Below are 18,816 nucleotides of genomic sequence, written 5' to 3'. Positions count from 1 at the left end.
ACTAAGCGACGAAGAACGGGAAATCGTGAGGCTTAAGATCCAGGACGCTATTGAAAGCCGAAACGGCAATTGAAGCAGAGTAACATATACCAAGATGAATCTGACAAAGCGTCTAGCGCCACGGAGTAACTATGGGAGAATGAATTCCTTAGTGGATTTTCGTGTACTTCGCTAGAAGCGTCATAGAACCGAACCCTTTCGGTTAATTAGGCGAGCAGGAACTATCCTATTGTTATATGCAATACAGGTGGTCAAGGTTCGAAAAGGCAGGCACATAAAAAGGAGTCGCGTGTCATGTACATCATCGTCAACAGTATTCCACCCAATTGTCCAGATCCATATTTTTAATGACAGTGGAGAAGTTGCCAGCACTGGCAGCATTGCAAGCCGAGGATTTTTGCGAAGTGGTGACGGCTTGATTGTTATTGGTATTATCTCCTTTGGGATATTCGATGTGGAAGACAGGCTTGTTGGCGTCCGTGAATGCGGCATAGGTATCGCATTCTGAATACTGAGCGCATTGCTCGTTGACAGACCACTGCATATTGTCGATGACTGCATCGATAATGGCGCCACCGTTCTTAAGACCCATGGACAGATTGCGACCGTGCGCCTGACCAGCGAGCCAATTCACGTAGTTAATTGCGTCATCTTTTGTCAACTTGAGCCCGTTTGAGTTGTCATAGGCGTCAATGTTGTCGGGGTCAACACCATCACAACCCTTGGTCACTGCTAGGTCAAGACGGGTTTGCATGATCTTGCGCACACTATTGGAGTTTGTGTCGAGCCATTTTTCACCCGGCCAGTCAGCAAGATCGCTACCCAGGTCGGAGGATTGAAACTGATTGGCATCAGAGCGCCACTGCTCGTACGTCCCGGCAGAGAAGTAGCAGATGACCTTGCGGTCGAGGCCCTGAAGCTTCGAGATCATCGACTTATCGTTGTCGAAGAGGTCGATATCGTAGACTTCAGCGTCCACCGAAGTGTCGTTGAGAGCATAGAGGAGCTCAATCTGCCATTTGACACCCACTTCTGGTTGCCATTTCACTGTCGCGTTGCCGCTGGTAGTTCCATTTCCACCGGTGCCAGTGCCGCCGCTTCCACTGCCACTACCTTCACCTTCTCCGCTGCCTCCGTTATTCAAACCGACACCCAGACCAACACCGAGTCCGACACCAAGTGCGACGATAATAAGGGCAACGATAGAGGCGACAAAAACCTTCTTTTTGGCGGTCCAAGCCGCCCAGCCAGACTTTGTTGTCGTCTTGTCCATTTTTGCGGTCCTGCAACGAACAGTAAAGGTGGAATCGAAAAGATGGTGTTTTTCGGAGGTTAACGCAATTCCGCGGCCAGAGTCAGCAGCCGATTAGCACAGTCAAGGAGGGGCCAACCGCGAGACAAGAGGTAGATCACCGGAGAAAGGTGATGTACATATATCAAGTAAATCAAGCAAGCTTGTGGGTGATAGGCATCTTTAAGCTCAGAGAGCAAAAGAGGAGTGTCCCCAGGGAAGCGGGCCCAGACCGCAGGGTTCTGGGGCTGAGGTTGTGGCGATCGTTCAAGGCAGGCACAGCTACAACAATAATATCAATTGCAGAGCCCTAGATATTACCATGTGAAGGATTGATCTGATACCTTAGCTGCCTGCAATACCGCTTCAGGTACGTCAAAAGACTCCCGGAACAGGCGCGAAGCGTGCTTGAGGAATGGCAAAAGAAAGGGAAAATGTGAAAGGGAAACTCGGGAGCCTAGGGATCAGCGCCAAGCTAACTGAGCCACATCTGCAGCTGTTTCTGTTAGAGCCAGTCAGGAATTGCGACCGAGAATAGCAAGCAATTATCGGTGCTTCCTGCCAGAGAAAAACAAAATCTCGGCCATTCGGGGACCGGGTAGGGCAGGAATTAAGGTGGTGGAACCAATGTTGATCTACCGAGGTGTGTGAACCGATCGTAACTGGCCATAAATTGGGTGGTTGAATCAGGCAACGACCATGTCAACGTATATGAAGTGCTTAAACAGGGTATCAAATCTACTGTAACTATCTGGAGATCCCAAGCACGTAGAGTAGTATCACCTGGGAGGTCAAGGCTACGGTATAGTTCCCCTGCATGGACGGAGTACGAGAGGCTAAGAGTGATCCAAAATTTGGACACTTCCTGGGCAATCATATGAGAAGTTGGAAACAAAGCAAAGAAAAAAGCAGAAGAAGGAGCGGGGAAGAAAAAGGGAAAAAAAAAAAAAAAAAAAAAAACGAGCGACGGGCGCAGAGTCTTGCCATAATTGCCATAACCACTAAAACAAGAATAGACGCACCGTCCAGCATCCACCCCTGTTTGCCAAGACCTTAGCACCCAGTGCCACCGATGCCAGTCGAAATGCATCAAATGGGTCTTCCTAGCCGACGAGGTTGAAATTGAGGCGTGAGTCAAAGGGGCCTTATGGGTTACACTGAGGTTAAGCAGTTGAGCAGTCACCTTTTCAGCCAGCCTTTTCAGGGACAAACGGTACTCCCCGAGCGCCCACCTTAAATTTGACAGGGCAGCATTGGGCCGTCCCTGGTCCCTGGAGGGTTCAATCTGCAACCCGCGCGAAGTGCTGAAGAATCAGAATGATTAACATGGCCCATATTATTCTCTGGCTGGGGATCTGGAACCCGGCCAATGATCCGATCCCAGGCGATGCATGCGCTGGCAAGCGCCCAAATTAGCAAGGCAGGTTCTTGATCTGGTGGGACCGCTGTCTGCTTTAGTCGGTTGACTAGTAAGAACTAAAAGCGATGACGACGCATTTCTTGGAGAAGCTCGTCCGTTTTGCAAAACACTCACTAGACAGTTGTAATATTACATTTCCGTATAGAACGGTTTCAAATATACCCAGAAATACCGCCCTGAGGCTCCACTAACTAGCTGTCTTTCGGAACTTAAAGCACGCTAATGCCCGGAATGGCTTTCGCGTTAACAAGTTTGCTTAGGAAATCTATATCTTAGGACTTGGCAACCGATCGACTTCGGCCCTGAGTTGCCGGACGAGAGGCCCGGACAGGGATCCACATCATCTGATGTATGTACCCAGTAAAGAGCAATTACTCTACTCCATACTTCGTACATTAGTGCTGTGAGTGCTGCACCCAGCTTCGAAAGACGGGTGGATTAGATTGTTGGTTCTTGATGGTTTGTGTAAGTTGTGAGGCTGGAATGATGACCTTTACTTACTCGCTTGCCTTTGCCTCGTGCGAGATGCACCTCCCGCCCTGCTCCCCACATCCACGTCTTTCTAGTATGCACGCCTTAGCCTTTCGGCTGCAAGAAGAGTAACATACAACCACGGAATAGTGGTAAACTCCGGGATTAGGAGCTAGAATGTAACAAGGCAAAAAGCAAACTCTCCAGCAAAAAACCCCTGCACAATTCTGATCTCGTCCTAGAGAACCCAATCGCATGATTTTCCCTATCCGTTATCCCCGAACGCCACACCCGCTCCTTAGGGCGGCATCTACAAATAATAGCGCTCCTTCAATACGAAAAGATGGCATCTTGGAACGACCCGGGAAATGGACATCAATGGCGTGCCAAGATCGACTATAGCCGCCCCTTGAGGACAAGTCACTCACGCTATGCCCATTTCATTCAAAGCTGGATGAAATTTATTCCCAAGCCCATGTCGCCATGTCGCCATGTCGCAATCTCTAACCAGCTCGCCAAAATTCTCCCTCGGAGTACCTAGCATCGTCTCCCCCGCTTCCACGCATGTACTGTGATGATTCATCGACTGATCGTGGCCGGAGACTTTTAACGCCCAGTCCTAAGTCATACTCTGGTGGCTGCGAATATCTCCGAGCGCCAATGAAACTCGCACGGGATGGTCTAATCCTCCAGATGCAATAGCTGCTAGCCCAATTTAGGACACTGGACTACGATGACCATCTTGCTAGCCTGCCTAGTTGAGCCGCTCGAGGCCAGGGTGCATCAACTGCGTTCGTGTTGATGCCCTCCGGAGCCGACATTTTACCTCTAACCATTGCTTACTATTCGTTGTACAACCTCGTGAAGCCACGCCTTAAGGCACGAGGTGTCCAAGTCATTCCATAATTTGCGGCTGGACAACGAACCTGACAAGAAGAGAGGGGCAACACTTCGGCGTCGCCGTTAGTGGGTGATGGAAAATGGCTCAACTAGATGCTATGCTAGGACATCGTGTCAACCCAAAATAAGCAAGTCAATTCTGCCTTGAGGATGTTAGCTTAGTTGATAGCCAAGAAGGAGGCTTTCATATGGATTCTGCCCAATTCAGTAGAGAATTCAGCCCTATTGACATTCTGGGAATCCAGAACTCTCTAATGGACTCAGTAAAAGTTTGCAACCACTTTTTTTTTACAAAAGTTAAAAAAACATCAGAGGAGGAATTGAATTCTACTCGGGCGGGGTAAGCAAGCCATCAAATGACACAATTCGTGCATCATACATAACATGTGTTGGACCTGCAGAGTAATACTTTTGTTCCTGCTGACAACTGCGGGTCAGACCGCCAATTCAATCAGGTCTCGGTCTTAGGACGAAGCTACGGCAAGTATACGAGGCACCTCGTATTCGCAGGTCATTCCAAAGGCACCATAATGTAAAACTAAGGGACTGAACTTTTCATGTTGGAGAAGAATTGATTGGATCAAAAGCATGCTTGAATTATATTAATTTCCATCACAACTCAGAGTCCTCATAACAGGTCTAGAGAAGATTCATTCACAAATAATAGCAAAGCTTCGAAACAAGATAAATCAATACGAAACATTTTGAATAGCAGATGTCCAGGATAAAACTCGACCCTGCCTACTACAGAGTTATAGGGGTGGAGAGAGTGAAGGTAACGGGCGAACCGGAGAGCTGCACCCAGACAGTGGTGGGGTCGCTGCCCAACTGCTCGGTGGTGAAGCCTTGGGTGTTGGATGGGGCACTGGGGAAGGTCACGGGAATGGGCTCACTGCAGGTGTTACCGTTGGCGGTAACAGTAACAGCGGTAATCTTTCCGCTATTGGTGGTGTAGCTCAGAGCATAGCCACAAGCATCACGGTTGTAGCGAGCCAGGAACTGGGCGGACATATCAGCGTGCTTGAGAGTGACAAGAGGCCACTCAACAAGGCGGACAAACTCCTGGACCTGAACCTCAACCCAAGCCTGGAAGATGGAGTACTTGGCAGAGACGCCGTTGATGGTGATAGGATCAGCATCGGCATTGCGCAAGTTGGCTTGGTGGAACATGTAAGGGTCATGGTGGAGACCCAACAGGTGACGCATAGTATCGGCCTTCTCGGTAGCGAGCAGGTCATCGAAAGTACCGCTACCGGCAGAGGTAGCAATCCACTCGTTCAGAGTACAGATGGGGGTATCACAGTTGTAGTAGATACGGGTTGCCCAGCGAGGGTTGACCTGCATACCGGCAAAGCCATCAGTGGAGACAACAGTGAAGTAGGGCCACATCTCATTCTCGGTGTTCAGAAGAGCGGGACGGGTGTTGTCACCAACGCAGTTCTTAATACCGTTGTCCCACCAGGCCTGAAGGGCATCACCGTTGTGCAGACCAGTGATGGCAGGGGGGATGATACCGTTGGCGGTAAAGTGGGTGGACTGATCAATGCCATTCTGCTTGAGCCAAGCCTGGTTGAAGCTGATCTCCTTGAATATATCTGAGTAGGTGGCATTGTCCTGCTCCTCATGAGTGAAGGTGTGAGAAATAGAGCCGAAGCTATTGAGGTTGGCGGGAGTAGTCCACCAGAGCAAGAGAGGGTCCAGCTGAGTGCAGGCGGTGGTCCAGTCATAAGTTGTAGGCGACTTGGGCCACAGGTTGGTACCAGTACCCAGGGGCTTCTCAAACTCAAGAGGGGTGTCAGGAGGAGAGTCATACTCAATTCCACCCTTGTTGCAGATAGTGTAGCCAGCATCGGTGTTTGAAGAGTTCTCGATGTTGCCGTTTCCGTTGTGACCAACTTCGGGGAAGTAGGTACTGCCGGCGTTCATCTTGGCGTTGATGGTCTGGATCCAGTCACGGATGTTATCCATATCCTCATTTCGAATGCGGAAAGTAGTACCGTTGGGATAGTAGATGTCGGACTCCAGGAACATATCATCAATTTGGGTGTTCAGGTTCACACGACGGTATCCGGCGTAAAGACCGCGAGTGATCCAAGTAATCCAAGCGTGTTGAAGATAGTTGGAAGTCGCACTCCAGGTGGTGTCAAAGCCAATGAAGAAGGCCATCTGCTCACGGCCGTCGAAGTTATTGATGACTGCGGCAGTGGTGTCGGTCGAGGTAACGGAGTTGGCAGCAAAGGCAGCAATCTGCTTAGTGGAGGTGGTGTTGCTGATAGTAGCCGGGTAATGCCACAGGCCCTCAGTGCTCACACCAGCTCCAGTTCGCAGTCCGGAGGTAGGGAAGTCGCTAATATCGGTGAAAGAGATATCTTGTTCAACACCGGTGTTACAGCATCCACCGCCAACAGCGGTGGCACCGTAGTTGGGGCCGGGGTAAACATCATACTGAACCATACGAACACCATACGCAAGTTGGTAAGCGTACAGTTGGTTCCACTGATCGGTTGTCAAAGCACTCTGGTAGCCAGTCGCACCATAATCATAGCTGACTTCGGATGCAACAACAATTCCACCGAAGTTTCCTCCGGTACTGGTGTTCAAGGCGGGAAGAGCAACACCTGCTTGAGGAACAATCAGAGTTGTGAAAGGAATACCATAGGAATTCAAGCCAGAAGAGGCAACACCGGCGGACGCAGTGTCCCTGGCAATCACCAGGATATTAGCAGCGACGGAGGCATGGCTAACAGGAGTAGCGGAGGCAGACGCCGAGATGGAGACTGCGGTGGAAGACATAGTTGGCGATGTGACAGGGGTACTCGAAGATACAGGAGAAGACGAGGCTGCAGGGCTGGAGCTGGGCTTGCTTGTAGCGGGAATTGATGCAGGGGTTGATGAAGACCCAATAGGGGTTAAGGAGCTGACGGGGGTGGAAGTGGGCTTTGCGGTGGAGCTTGCAGGAGTTGACGAGCTCAACGGAGCAGAAGAGCTTGCTGGAGCAGAAGAGCTTGCTGGGGCAGAAGAGCTTGCTGGGGCAGAAGAGCTTGCTGGGGCAGAAGAGCTTGCTGGGGCAGAAGAGCTTGCTGGGGCAGAAGAGCTTGCTGGAGCAGAGGAACTAGCAGATGCCGAACTTCCAGGGGAGGAAGAGGAGGCTACAGTGGAAGAACCAAGAGGGCTCGATGAAGCAATTGGACTCGAGGAAGGGCTTCCACTTGCAGTGGCACTCGGAGAAGTAGCTGGGCTCACTGACGTGCTTCCAGGAGTGGAGCTAAATGAGCTGACCGGTGAGCTCGAAGGAGAACCCTGTGTCGAAGAACTCGAGTCTACAGAGCTCGAAGAGCTAAACACGGATGGGGAGGTGGCAAAGGTCGATGGAGTGGCGGTACTAGTAGGCGAAACAGTCTCAACAGAAGAAACAATGCCACTAGTTCCCGAGGTTAAAGAAACGGGGGAAGAGGAAGAAGATACAGTAACAGAAACAGACAAAGATGAAGAAGTGGTCAACGAGGGAATAGATGTAGTGGCCTCGGGCAGAGTGGTAGTAGTAGAGCCACCAACAATGCTCGTGGTAGTAGTATGGGTAGTAGTAGGCGTGTGAGATGGACGAGGAGGCTCCCAAGAAATGACTTGAGGCTTATGATCAGGCCAGACACCGGGACGAGTGTCGCATGTTATAAGTCCGTAGAAGCAGCCGATCTTCACGGCCCACGCGGGAATTTGCACCATGCTGATAGAAACCAGGGGTACAGGTCTGAAAACGAGAGAACAGAACGCACCATGCACGAGAAACGACTGACAGTAAAACTGGGGCGGGATGCAGGACGAAGTAACTTAACTTGTATCTTACTTCCAGGAAAAGTATGATTCACCAGTCTCTTTATAGACTGGAGATAGGCCGACTCAGACTTGTCGAGACCTATCGGCTTTCCTGGCTGAGGCTACAGGCTTTTACGAAGGATAATCTCCACATAGGCTTCATCCTACTCGGCACTTTCTATCAGGATTGTAGGTGGCGTGCTAATGAAGTTGACGGCGAGGGTGATAGGGCAGATCGAGATCCCCCCAAGGGCGTGGGATGTCGGTAAGGTCAAGCTGACCATAGTACATGTTGGGGTCTAGAGATGGCGATATGAGGATGGCAATTTTTCCTAGTCATTCGATTGGCTATTTTACAAAGGGCTAAGGCATTCGTGGTGGGGATGGAGCTGCAAAGTTCTGTGATATTCTCGCACCCAGGTGCATCTGAACCATGTGGAAACAGAAAAACAATAATTCTAAGCGAAAAAAATGTCTGAAATAGGAACTGATGATGAAGAGAAACGAAAATGAAGTTTTTCAGCTGAGACATCGCAAAAGCCGTAGTCTATCAGGTAAAAACCCCCGAGAATAGCACCCCTCGCCTCGGACTTCCTACGGTCCACAGTCTTCCTAATGCTCGGCACCGAGTTGTTAGATGAAAAGGGCTTAGGGGCCCGCCTAAGCCCCTTCCCACTTTGGGGCTCATCAGACGAGAAGGGGCCATGGGTCCAGCTGGCGCGGGGTTTTCGATGCATCGACCAGGATTCTAACAGGTCCAGAACTTCGCGTGGAGACAGTCAACAGGGGAAAAGTCATGATGAGGTGGATGAAGCCAAATTGTGCCTGGTATGGTACCGTACGCACTGTTCGGGTAATTATACTCATCGTATTTTTCATATTGCAAAAATACCATTTGAAAACTGACCCGCTAAGTTCGGCAAATCACCATGGTCAGCTTGGCAGCACAGCGCTAAGAATATTATAATATTACGTGCGAATGATATAATAATCAAAAGATAACATCACTTTGTGTGTATTGATATAATTATCACAAAATAAAATCAATTCGCGTGGAAAATAATACACAGCAAAAAGAGAAAGAGAAACAAGAAAAGAAAAAAAGACATGCCCCGTAGCGACCAATATTCTACATACAATACCATGTCGCTCAGCTAAGTGGATCGGTCAAGCCAACGCACCATGGAGATACTGTACTCCTGGCCCGTGTCTCTCGCCATGCGTCAATTTCGCGAATGAGAAATGATGTGCAGAATACCCGAGAGGATATGCAGACCAATGCCTTCAGAAGATTCAGATGAGTCTGAAAACTTGGGCGACATAGCGAATCTTGGTTCACCGCATGATTAGACATGGCCCAGCGTCCATCGATCTATCTGCACGGACACCGAGCCTGCAATGCTACCACGGCACTGATCGCATGGAAGACTAGGGACCCATTGCCACACACACTCCGTACACATGGCACCGGGGACCTGCTAGCTGCAGCTCCACGGATGGTCTCCACTGCGTGTCTCATCGTTCATCCTGGGTGCATAACTTAGTGTGTTCTTAGGCGTGCATCAAACGGGACTTTTGTGTGGCTTGCTATTTTTGCTCTTTGAGCCTGGATCCTTTGCCTTGCAATTCACCACAAGCACCAAGGGTGACACGGACCATCTTTCTTTCTCTACGAGTCTCAAAGCGTCAAGAAAAAGCGAGCGGCTGATACGGGCTGTCTTTGCTGTCTCCTCGGTGGAGGCAAGTCGCAGGAGTCGTGTGCCGGTCTTGGCCGTCAACTAAAGTTGAACTTGGACACTCGATTCTTTTGCCTTTGACTGTTCTGCTCTTCCCTCAAATCATACCCATTACTTTTGATCTAGCAGACCTATTCTGGCTCTTGTCATTCTCTTGGAAAACTCCATCAGGATCAAAGCCGGACGATGTTGTAAAAGCATACTGGAGTGCGAAATCGATCACTGATGGGTTTTGTCTAACTTGGCCATATTCATTCGTTTTGTCTTTACATTTAGGCCATTTTCCTTGAGGGTTTCTGCTTTTCGCAGACCTTTCACAATGGCTGAAATCCTCTCCGTTCATCCCGTGAAATGGGATGGGATGAAAAACCACTGGTGGCAGTTTGTAAGTTTGCCTTTACTTTTCCACTCATGTGGAAGTGATGTTGCAATTTCAAGCCATACACAGAAGCGACCAGAATGCTGATCAAGTGCAGTTCATGATTGGAGTTTTATTGGCTTGCACTACTATTGGAGTCGCAAACATTTTGTGGTCTGTTACTGCGAGGATCATCAGATACTATAAGGTTAGTTTGACTCCGGAGATTGAGCATGATGGCGTATCGTTCTGATTTTGCTAATCCCGCGTATCCGCTGCATAGTCACGAACATTGCCCGACAAGATTCCTTCAAATGTCTCCCAACGTCTTCGACAACTGGCGAACCGAGAACTCAATTTGATTCACGCTTCAACACATTCGCCAAAGCCCTCGTCATTTGGAGTATACCTGGGAAGCTTCAATGAGCCACCAACTGTATCCCAGGAAAAGTTGCTGGCCCAGTGGGATATTTTGATCGTGGATCCATTCCAGGATGGCGTTGCAGAGGCAATTCTTAAATGCGATCGCAGCCAGATACTAGGCAGGGTTGATCTTGCGCAGATCCATTCCTCAAAGGAGACTGTCATGAGCGCAATTGAAAAGATCGAAGCCATTCTTGCCAACAACTTTAACGACAGTGCCTTCTCCGGTATCTTGTTCGCCAACTGGGAGGACATTTTCACCCCGTCTCTCCACGCCAAGTTGTTTGAGTCAATCAGCGCACTCGGGCTGGCGGTCTATCTGGAAGTGCAACCACCGAACTTTTTGAAAAACAGGAAGGCCTTGCAAAATGGATCTGTCTCTGGACTGGTTATTCGCAATGCTAGCATCATGCCAAATGGTGAAAAGCGCGACTATTTTCAAATGGAACCTCTGCAATCGACCATCAAGGCGTTTGTCTCCGAGGCGTGTATGAGAGACTTTGTGGTATTGGCCTGGGAGACTATCAACAACGACGTTGGTGTGTCGAACGCCATTGTCCGAAGATCGATCCAGTGGTGCAGCTTTTACAGTGCAATTTCTTGGATAGGCTCCCAGGCCTCTCTAAAAGATTCCGACCTAAACACACCAACGACGGAGCCTCTTCCGGCTTTCGGCTGGCTGAAGGAAGCCGAGATCATGAAAGTTCATGACAAATGGCGCTCCAATCGTGAGATTTCAACAAATTCCGGCATTCAAAGCGGGTGGGATACGCTTCGGCCACTTCTTCCTACGATTGACAACTTGCTTGATTCGGAGGAGAGCGAGACAAAGTCACCAGAGAGCCCTGTTCTACGCCTCAGAGATCCTCCAGAATGGGTGGCACAGGTCAAGTCACAAGGCAGCCCGTTGTCTGTCTCGATGTCAGGGCAAGAGTATACCAGCATGGGATGCTTTCCTCTGGGCTCTGACCCTACTCCAATGGCTTTCGCAGAGATTCTCCAGTCCCAGCAACGCCTGAAGTCGCTGGAACTTCTCCACCCCTTGCCAGCAACCAAACTTCAAAGTCTTAGTCTTCTTTTCCGCAACTTCCACGAGAATCTGGGGCTGTTTAACGACGATGCGCAACTTTTGTCTGCTATTCAAAATCTGTCTGATTTAGCGTCGGATGGTTTTTTGACGGTCAGCCTTGCACTAGACTCTGGGCTCAGAAAGACTTCGGACTCTCGTTTCTGGGCAGTCTACGAACAAGACGAGGAGAAGTTTGAGATTTTCGTCTCCAAAAATGCCCAAGGTTTGGCCGGAACAGTCTTGCATACTTTTCTCTCTGCGAAGGGATTTTCCCGCCATGTTTGCTGTGAAATGGAAGTGGCCTTGGCAAGATGGTCTGAGGATTTGGCTCCGAATGCCAGACTTCCACGTCGATTTGTTCAAGATATCGACGTCCTCAGTCCAGAGGAGAGACTACTGCTTCTGCAGCATTTGTCACTTACGGATTCCAATAGCGAGTTGTCTGAGAATATCTGCGCCTACATTCGACGGCAGCTTGTAGACGCGCCCTCCTTTGCCCAGCTCAAAGAATTCAACACAGTTGGTTATCTCGAAGGCTCTACAAGCCCCGAGGAGCTGATTCGATCTCGAATCAATTGGTATGGAGAGCAAGGCTGTTCGTATCCTTCGCTCTCGGCGTCTCTTGATCTATTCCACCAGGTTGATCGAGTCTTCATGCAAGTATTGAAGCAACATCGCGAGGAAGATCTGGCAACTATCACAGCGGGAATTTGCGATCTCTTACAGGAAGGTCAAGTCGATGCTTATATTGATATGTTGGCCCTCTCGCTTTTCTGTGCCGCGAGGAAAGATGCTTTCGATGAAATCTATGCCGAGGTAACCGACAGAAACCCGTTGTTCAACCTACACTCGGACCAGGCCGCCGCATTTGCAGAGTCCTTTGCTCTGGGCTCACGATGTGAAGTCTACTTCGGTGTGAATCCCAGCGTGTTCGGAAAACTTCTATCTGATCGATTCCGAGCCTACTATTCCAAACATCAACCACCAAACTGGATCAATGGCGCTCCACAACTGGCAACAGCCTACGCCGGTGCTCAGATAGACGTGAATCCAGACGACAAAGCGAAGGCCATGCGACCATATCAGAGATTCACGTTCTTGAGTGTCTTTGCTATCCCAGCCCTTATTGACATCATCTTGCTCACTATCATTGGGCGAGGACTGTATCTTTCTGCCTACATGACGCATCAAGAACAAGATAGTGCGACAATGGCCTTGATGATTTCCCTGCTGCTTTCTGGTGCTATTGGCACATGGATCGCATGCGGCGGACCATACTACCTAATCTCAATGGCTTTTGCTGCAGCCAACATGTTCGTCTTGATTCGGCTCATTGCGGGCATTGCATTCACAGTCGCTGGAGGCTTGATCGGCTTTGTCGCTATTTCCAGCGTCAGAGGTCCTCGAGCGGGTATAATTTTCTACCTTTATCTGATTGCCTTGACGATCTACTTTTCGACTTTTGCTTCCCTCGCAAGTTTCAGCTACCCCGGTTCCACATTCCTGTCGGGCCGCAAGGCAATTATTCTCTGTATTCCGATCCTCTCTTTGTCGCCCATCATCACTACTTTCGCAGGAAACGATTCGGCAATTTACTTGGCCGTCATCTACCTCTTCATTGGTGTCCTCTTACTCAGCCTGCGATCCACGGCTGCCAAATGGGTGACCTGGTATCAGTCTATCAGACGCACCGACGATACTGAGATCCGCAAGTGGTACATCTCCGTTCATGGAAACAACAATGAAAAGGTCTTCGGCACCATGAGTGACCCTGCTGCTCTCAAATTAGCGCGAGAGGCTCTTTTGAACGATATCATGGCTGAAAAGTCCCGTAGAATTTTCTCCCGGCCAACCACTGATCAGATGGTCAAGGAACTTACTCGGGACTGGGATTCTACCAACTTCCTTTTGGATTGGTACTGTCGTCATGCAGACGTTCCACGACCGATTCCATTCAGCTCTGGCTGGAACATCCAGACTAAGGTTGCTCTCGATGTTCTGCGCAGCTCGCAGAAAGGCCTGCGTCTACACAATGCTTTCGTCCACTGGCGTCAATCAAGTAAGGAGATTGGCTGCGGTATCCTGTACTTTATCATTGCTCTGCTCGACAAGTGGGTGCAACTGCTGAGTGGTGACCGTCTTCTTGGACTGACAGCCTCTGTGAACGATGCCAATCGCATGGCCGTCGGGTTTGCATTGGCATACTATCTTATTGGCGCCGTGCTTATCGACACTAAGGCCCAAGAGCTCCACGACGCGATCGGTGAAAATGCCCCCGCCGCCGTCAAGTCAGCCAAGGACATTCGTATTTCGCAGAAGAAAAACATTCAATTCCGTCGAAAAGTCTACTGGCGAACCCTGTTCAGGTTTTTCTTGTGGCATGTGTGGAGTCTTGCCCTCTCGACAGCTCTCATCTGGACATTCCAGTCATCAGTAGAAGCCATGACCGTCTTCTTCTCCTACGTCCTTGCCTACAGTGGTCTCATCTGGTACCAATATACCAAGATCTTCACTGGTCCACATGCCCTAAAACCGCTTCTGATTGGCATTACCGTCGGGTTGCCTGTTGGAATTGCCCTCAAGGTCTGCTTCCCTAAGTTTCTGTACTCCCAGATCATTGGCCTTGGAGTTGCCACCTGGATTGTTGCCATTCTGTCCCTTTTCAATGCGAAGATGGGAATGCCTCACGAGGTTGACTCTCCCGTTGAACTGGGCAGGACTTTCCATGCTTTCACTACGCCTTGGGCAGACCCCGAATGGTCCCAGCAGGAGCTTCAGAGCTACTTCGAGAATATCTCGCTTCTGCCAGCCGATTCCCGTTTCAAAGTTGATCCGGCTGTCCACCCAGGCATTGAAATCAAAAATGTTATGCGATCTCGCAGGCATGAACTTCGAATCGAAGAGGCTTTTCCCAACTCCAAGGAGATCATTGATCAAGCTCTTTCATTATGGGAGACTGGAGAAATATGTCTGGAGCTTGTGCCGCACGGTTCTATGGGACCTGGTATTCGGGCCTTGAGCTGCAGTACCGGGAATCAATTGAAGGTAGCAATCAGCGTGAGAGGCTTACATGATGAGCGACTTGACATTAGCGCCAACTGCCATATCATTGCGGAGACACTGGTCCACTCTGTCGCCGAGATGGTTATGGGCGTTCCTCACGAGTATGCAGCTCTGGCTGAAGCTATCGTCTCGGGCGGAGTTACCCACACCATGGCTCGGCTACTGCGAGAAGAGGCCAATACTTCTGTTGTCGTGCAGTGGGCCAAGAAGGAACTTCTCCGACAGTTGTGTCTTGGGTTTGAAGCAGACATTCACTGGGACAAGTTACCTGTAGAAGTACGAAAGATTCTTCTGGATCGCTGCGTCGGACAGTCCTGTGAGCTACCAGAGACCCAACGCCAATGGCTCCAGCAGAGTCTTTGCCAGTTTGACACCAACGATCTTGACACTCACGTTGCGAGATGCAACCTTGGAGCGGCTACGGCGATTAGTATCCTCGATTACTCTCACTACGGAACTGGCGAGGCCGCTATCCCCAAGGAGCCCGAGACCGCTGAGTTCATCTCTTACGTTCCTCGGAAGTTGCCATTGCCCTTGACTCTGCTCAGATCACCGTTCAGCTACGTTTACCACAAGCTGGGATCTATCGTCAAGTTTGTGTTCATCGCTCTGGTCGCCGATCCCGAATTTCAAAGAGAGTTTGACCACGTCTCCAAGACTCTGCCCACAGTGATTCGCGTCCCGAGCGTGTTCCTGCTCAACATGATCTGGATCTACGCCAAGTTTGTGCAAGACTTTGGGTTGTCTTTCTTCTTGTTCCACGGTCGCAAGAACGTCAAGCAACTTTGGGAAGAGACCAAGGGAATGACCATCCACATCAAGAAGAGCAGAGTTATCATTCAAGGACTTGACGGAACCTTCACAGCGTTCAGGCACCAGGAAACTGATGGAGGCTTCAAAGTCTACCAATACGCCGGCGAGCACAAGACCGAGCCCAAGGACAAAGAAGCCAGAACACTCAAATATGTCAGCAGCTATTCGAGCGAGATGCTGCTCCTGATCAAGCAAGAGTTCAAAGACGGAAAACTGCTCAATGAGTACCACTACGACTATCAAGCACCAGCAAAGAAGGGTCTCAAGCTCGGCAAGGCATCGCTTGCGCGCATGCCATTGGGACGTCGTTGTGTCCAGGGCGAGAACCATCTGCAAAGCATTCAGTACAACTCCAAGGGTCTTGTTGATAAGGGCTCATACATGAAAGATGGTAATCTCATTCGGTTCCAGTACCATTATCGCAAGAACCCACGCTTTGGAGATGAACTGCTTCGAGCTGAGTTCTCATTGTCCCACATCACTTGCAATGTCTCTTGGTGTGCACCTCCCCGCCGTCATCGCGACAAGGAACATCGCTGGATTCCGCATACCAAGGTCACCGAAGCTACCTTCGTCCAACAGGCCACTGGTGATGTGTACGAGAGTCGCTGGCTCTATGATCACAAGTTCCACCCGACCATCTTCACTACCATCAATGGAACGAAAGTCCAAACGCCGCCTATGATTGAGCACGATTACCTGGGAGTACTTGCTAAGCCAAACTATACCAGTTTCGTGCATGACAATCCCTTCTTCTTCGTTGACAGCCTCCGCTCAAATGTCTTCACCCGCCTACTTGGGTTGAACAAAAAGCGCTTTACTGTCTCGACGTCCCGATCTCGCTCCTTGATGTGGAAAGCTTGGAAGGATCGAAATGACCTTGACGGAATCATTGTTCGCTGGATGGATGATCGTATTCTTCGCAAAGACGAGGTTCTTTCCCCTTACTGGCGCAGTCGCGATTGGGGAAACCTCAGAGCCGCAAGAAAGTATATGGAGCTTCGTGCCGATGCAGTCATGGCCAGTGCAGACTTGGACAATAATATCTCCAGCTGGACACCCCTTGCCGTCAAGCTCAGCGATTTCTTCAACTTTGGTCCCGGAGGTGACGCCATTGTCACCACGCGGTCCAAGGAAGTCAGCTCTGATACCGACAAGACTCTCCATGTTATGGCTGCAGACAACGGTACTTGGCCTAATGAGGGTGGTGGTGTCTCTGCCTGTCGACGAGACATGATCAATTCCCTACGTACCATCAAGTGGCATATGATTTGCGAGTCCGCGAATGACTTTGGCATTCCTAAGCATCAGACGGAGAGGAACATCCAGTCACTGAAGGTGATTCCCCTGTGGGGCTTGGACTTCTTGACACCTACCCACGGGCTGTTCAGCAACAAGCTAGATTCCGAGGTTGACAATGTCACTTCCGCTAGCGAGTTCGATATCAAGATGAACTTCATTCCCATTCTCACGGCGCTTGTCAAGGGCGCGCGAGCTGTTGATCTCTCCAAGGCAGATATTCACCAGGCAACTCGGGCTCTGGTAAACCTCAACACATACTTCCAGGAATCTCGTCACTGGTCGCAAGTCTGGAACAGTGATATGGTCAAGCAGAGCTGGCGGGATCTCTGGCTCACGCAAGAAATGCCAAACACCATCCCATCATCTCAATGGTTTGACACCGAGCTTCCAACCTTGTCAACTCTTGATGTTGCTTTGGAGCTGTGGTACCGCTACCTCTTCATCTTCTCCATCCCTGTTCCAGACAAGATTCCGAATGTCTTCCAAGCGTCTCATCACAGTGTCAGTGCCTCTTACGGTGTTGTGTGTAAGATCAAGCGCAATTGCACCTTGCAGATCTGGGATCATGCCATCAGCTGGCGAGAGACCAATCTCTGCCTCTCGTCTGCTCTCTGCAAACTCTCGCCTTTCGTCCGGAATGCCCTTCTTGGTCTGATGCGAATCACTTCCGTTCTGACCCTCCACCATGCGGATATCATTCTTCCTTGTGCTGACTTCTTCAACCCCGGCTGGGAAGTTGAGATCGGCACTTGCCAGGGAACTATTGAGCATCGCAATACGTTCCGTCGCAAGGTTGACCCGGTTGTCAATGGTATCACTGACATGCAAAAGTTTGCTCCTGTGAAGGAGATCAAGTCTGAACGCCCGACAGTGACCATGCTGTCGCACGTGTGGTATGCCAAGGACATCAAGACTGCACTCCTGGCGGCCGACATCATTATCAACCAGTGGAAGTTTGATGACTACCATCTTGACATCTACGGTGCCATTGACAAAGCTCCCACATACTCCACCGAGTGCCAGGAGATCATCGCTTCCAAGGGTCTTCGTGGTAGAGTCACATTGCGCGGAACGGCTGATCCCATGAAGGTGCTCGAAAACACCTGGCTCTTCCTGAACTCCTCTCTGTCCGAAGGTCTCCCTCTGGCTTTGGGCGAAGCAGCTCTCACCGGAGCCCCCGTTGTCTGCACAGACGTTGGTGCCTCGCTTCGTGTGCTGAGTGACCCGGATGACTTCTCACGCTTCAGTGCCGTGGTCGCACCCAATGATGCACAAGCCCTCGCAAAGGCTCAGATATCCATGTTAGCCATGCTCGGAGAATGGAGCCAATACAGTGACGACAACGAGCCCGCACCTGTCCTCACCTCATCGCCCACCCCAGAGGAAGTCGAAATCATCACTCGCCGCATGTACGCCAAGAGCGAGCAACGACGCAAACTGGGCATGATGACTCGCAAGATCGTGCAGAAATCCTTCAGTGGTGACCGGTACCTCCGCGAGCACGAACAGATGCTCTGGATCGGCAAGTCAGCCAAGATGATGGCCAGCCGAGCCGCTGGCGACCCAGTCGAGCCCACAGACATCGCAACGGCCGTCGAACACAGGGCAGCCGTAGAAGAGGAAATCATCACCATCCCACCAAGCGCCGTCTACTCCTGGCGCTCATCGGCTATGTCAAACATGTCCACCGTCTACAGCTCCGTCTCCAACTTCCCCCTCCGAGACAATCGCACTCGCGGTGTCTCCAGCATTTCCGCCCTCAGCCTCAGCAATCTCTCCACAGACACAGAATCCCATGCCCGTCTGCCCGTCTTTGCACCGCGCCACTCGGTGCTTTCCAACGGAGGCTCGCATGGCAGTCGCTCCCCGGGCCTCGTTGCCCCGCAAAACTTCCGGGTCTCCTTCGGAGGTCAGCGTCGGCCACAATCTTTCGCACGCTCCATCTCGACTGCCGGTCGAGAACAGGTGCGTGGTCTGCATCGTGAAGATCTCATGCAGTATCGCAACTCGGATGTCAGTACGATCATGCGAGAGGACTTCCTGCGGTCTGGCCAGGTTTTCAGCCATTAATGGCAGTGCACATATTTCTCCTTGTCTCTCTTGTTCATAGCGTGTTATTTTGTTGCGAAAAAGCGTTGTCCATTTGCCCCTGTTCAT

General features: G+C 50.5%; 3 protein-coding genes across 3 annotated transcripts; 1 reads left to right on the top strand and 2 right to left on the bottom strand.

Annotated features, from left to right (window-relative positions):
• Positions 1-307: 307 nt before the first annotated feature.
• On the bottom strand, positions 308-1,273 carry N7458_001647 (endo alpha-1,4 polygalactosaminidase; the record flags this gene model as incomplete). The annotated part of the gene is made up of 1 exon (XM_056905030.1): positions 308-1,273. One exon carries the CDS (start codon positions 1,271-1,273, stop codon positions 308-310), a length of 966 nt encoding a protein of 321 aa, XP_056769137.1.
• A 3,553-nt stretch (positions 1,274-4,826) lies between these two features.
• On the bottom strand, positions 4,827-7,805 carry agd3 (putative extracellular serine-rich protein; the record flags this gene model as incomplete). Its single annotated transcript, XM_056905029.1, has 2 exons — positions 4,827-7,503; positions 7,564-7,805. 2 exons carry the CDS (start codon positions 7,803-7,805, stop codon positions 4,827-4,829), a joined length of 2,919 nt encoding a protein of 972 aa, XP_056769136.1.
• A 2,145-nt stretch (positions 7,806-9,950) lies between these two features.
• gtb3 (glycosyltransferase family 4 protein) lies at positions 9,951-18,729 on the top strand (the record flags this gene model as incomplete). The annotated part of the gene is made up of 3 exons (XM_056905028.1): positions 9,951-10,016; positions 10,108-10,197; positions 10,273-18,729. 3 exons carry the CDS (start codon positions 9,951-9,953, stop codon positions 18,727-18,729), a joined length of 8,613 nt encoding a protein of 2,870 aa, XP_056769135.1.
• Positions 18,730-18,816: the final 87 nt, after the last annotated feature.

Source organism: Penicillium daleae (assembly GCF_028827525.1).
Source record: "Penicillium daleae strain IBT 16125 chromosome Unknown utg000002l_segment0_segment0, whole genome shotgun sequence".
Classification (NCBI taxonomy): domain Eukaryota; kingdom Fungi; phylum Ascomycota; class Eurotiomycetes; order Eurotiales; family Aspergillaceae; genus Penicillium; species Penicillium daleae.
Note: the sequence above shows the minus strand (reverse complement) of the source record. Positions and strands in the feature narration are given on the sequence as shown.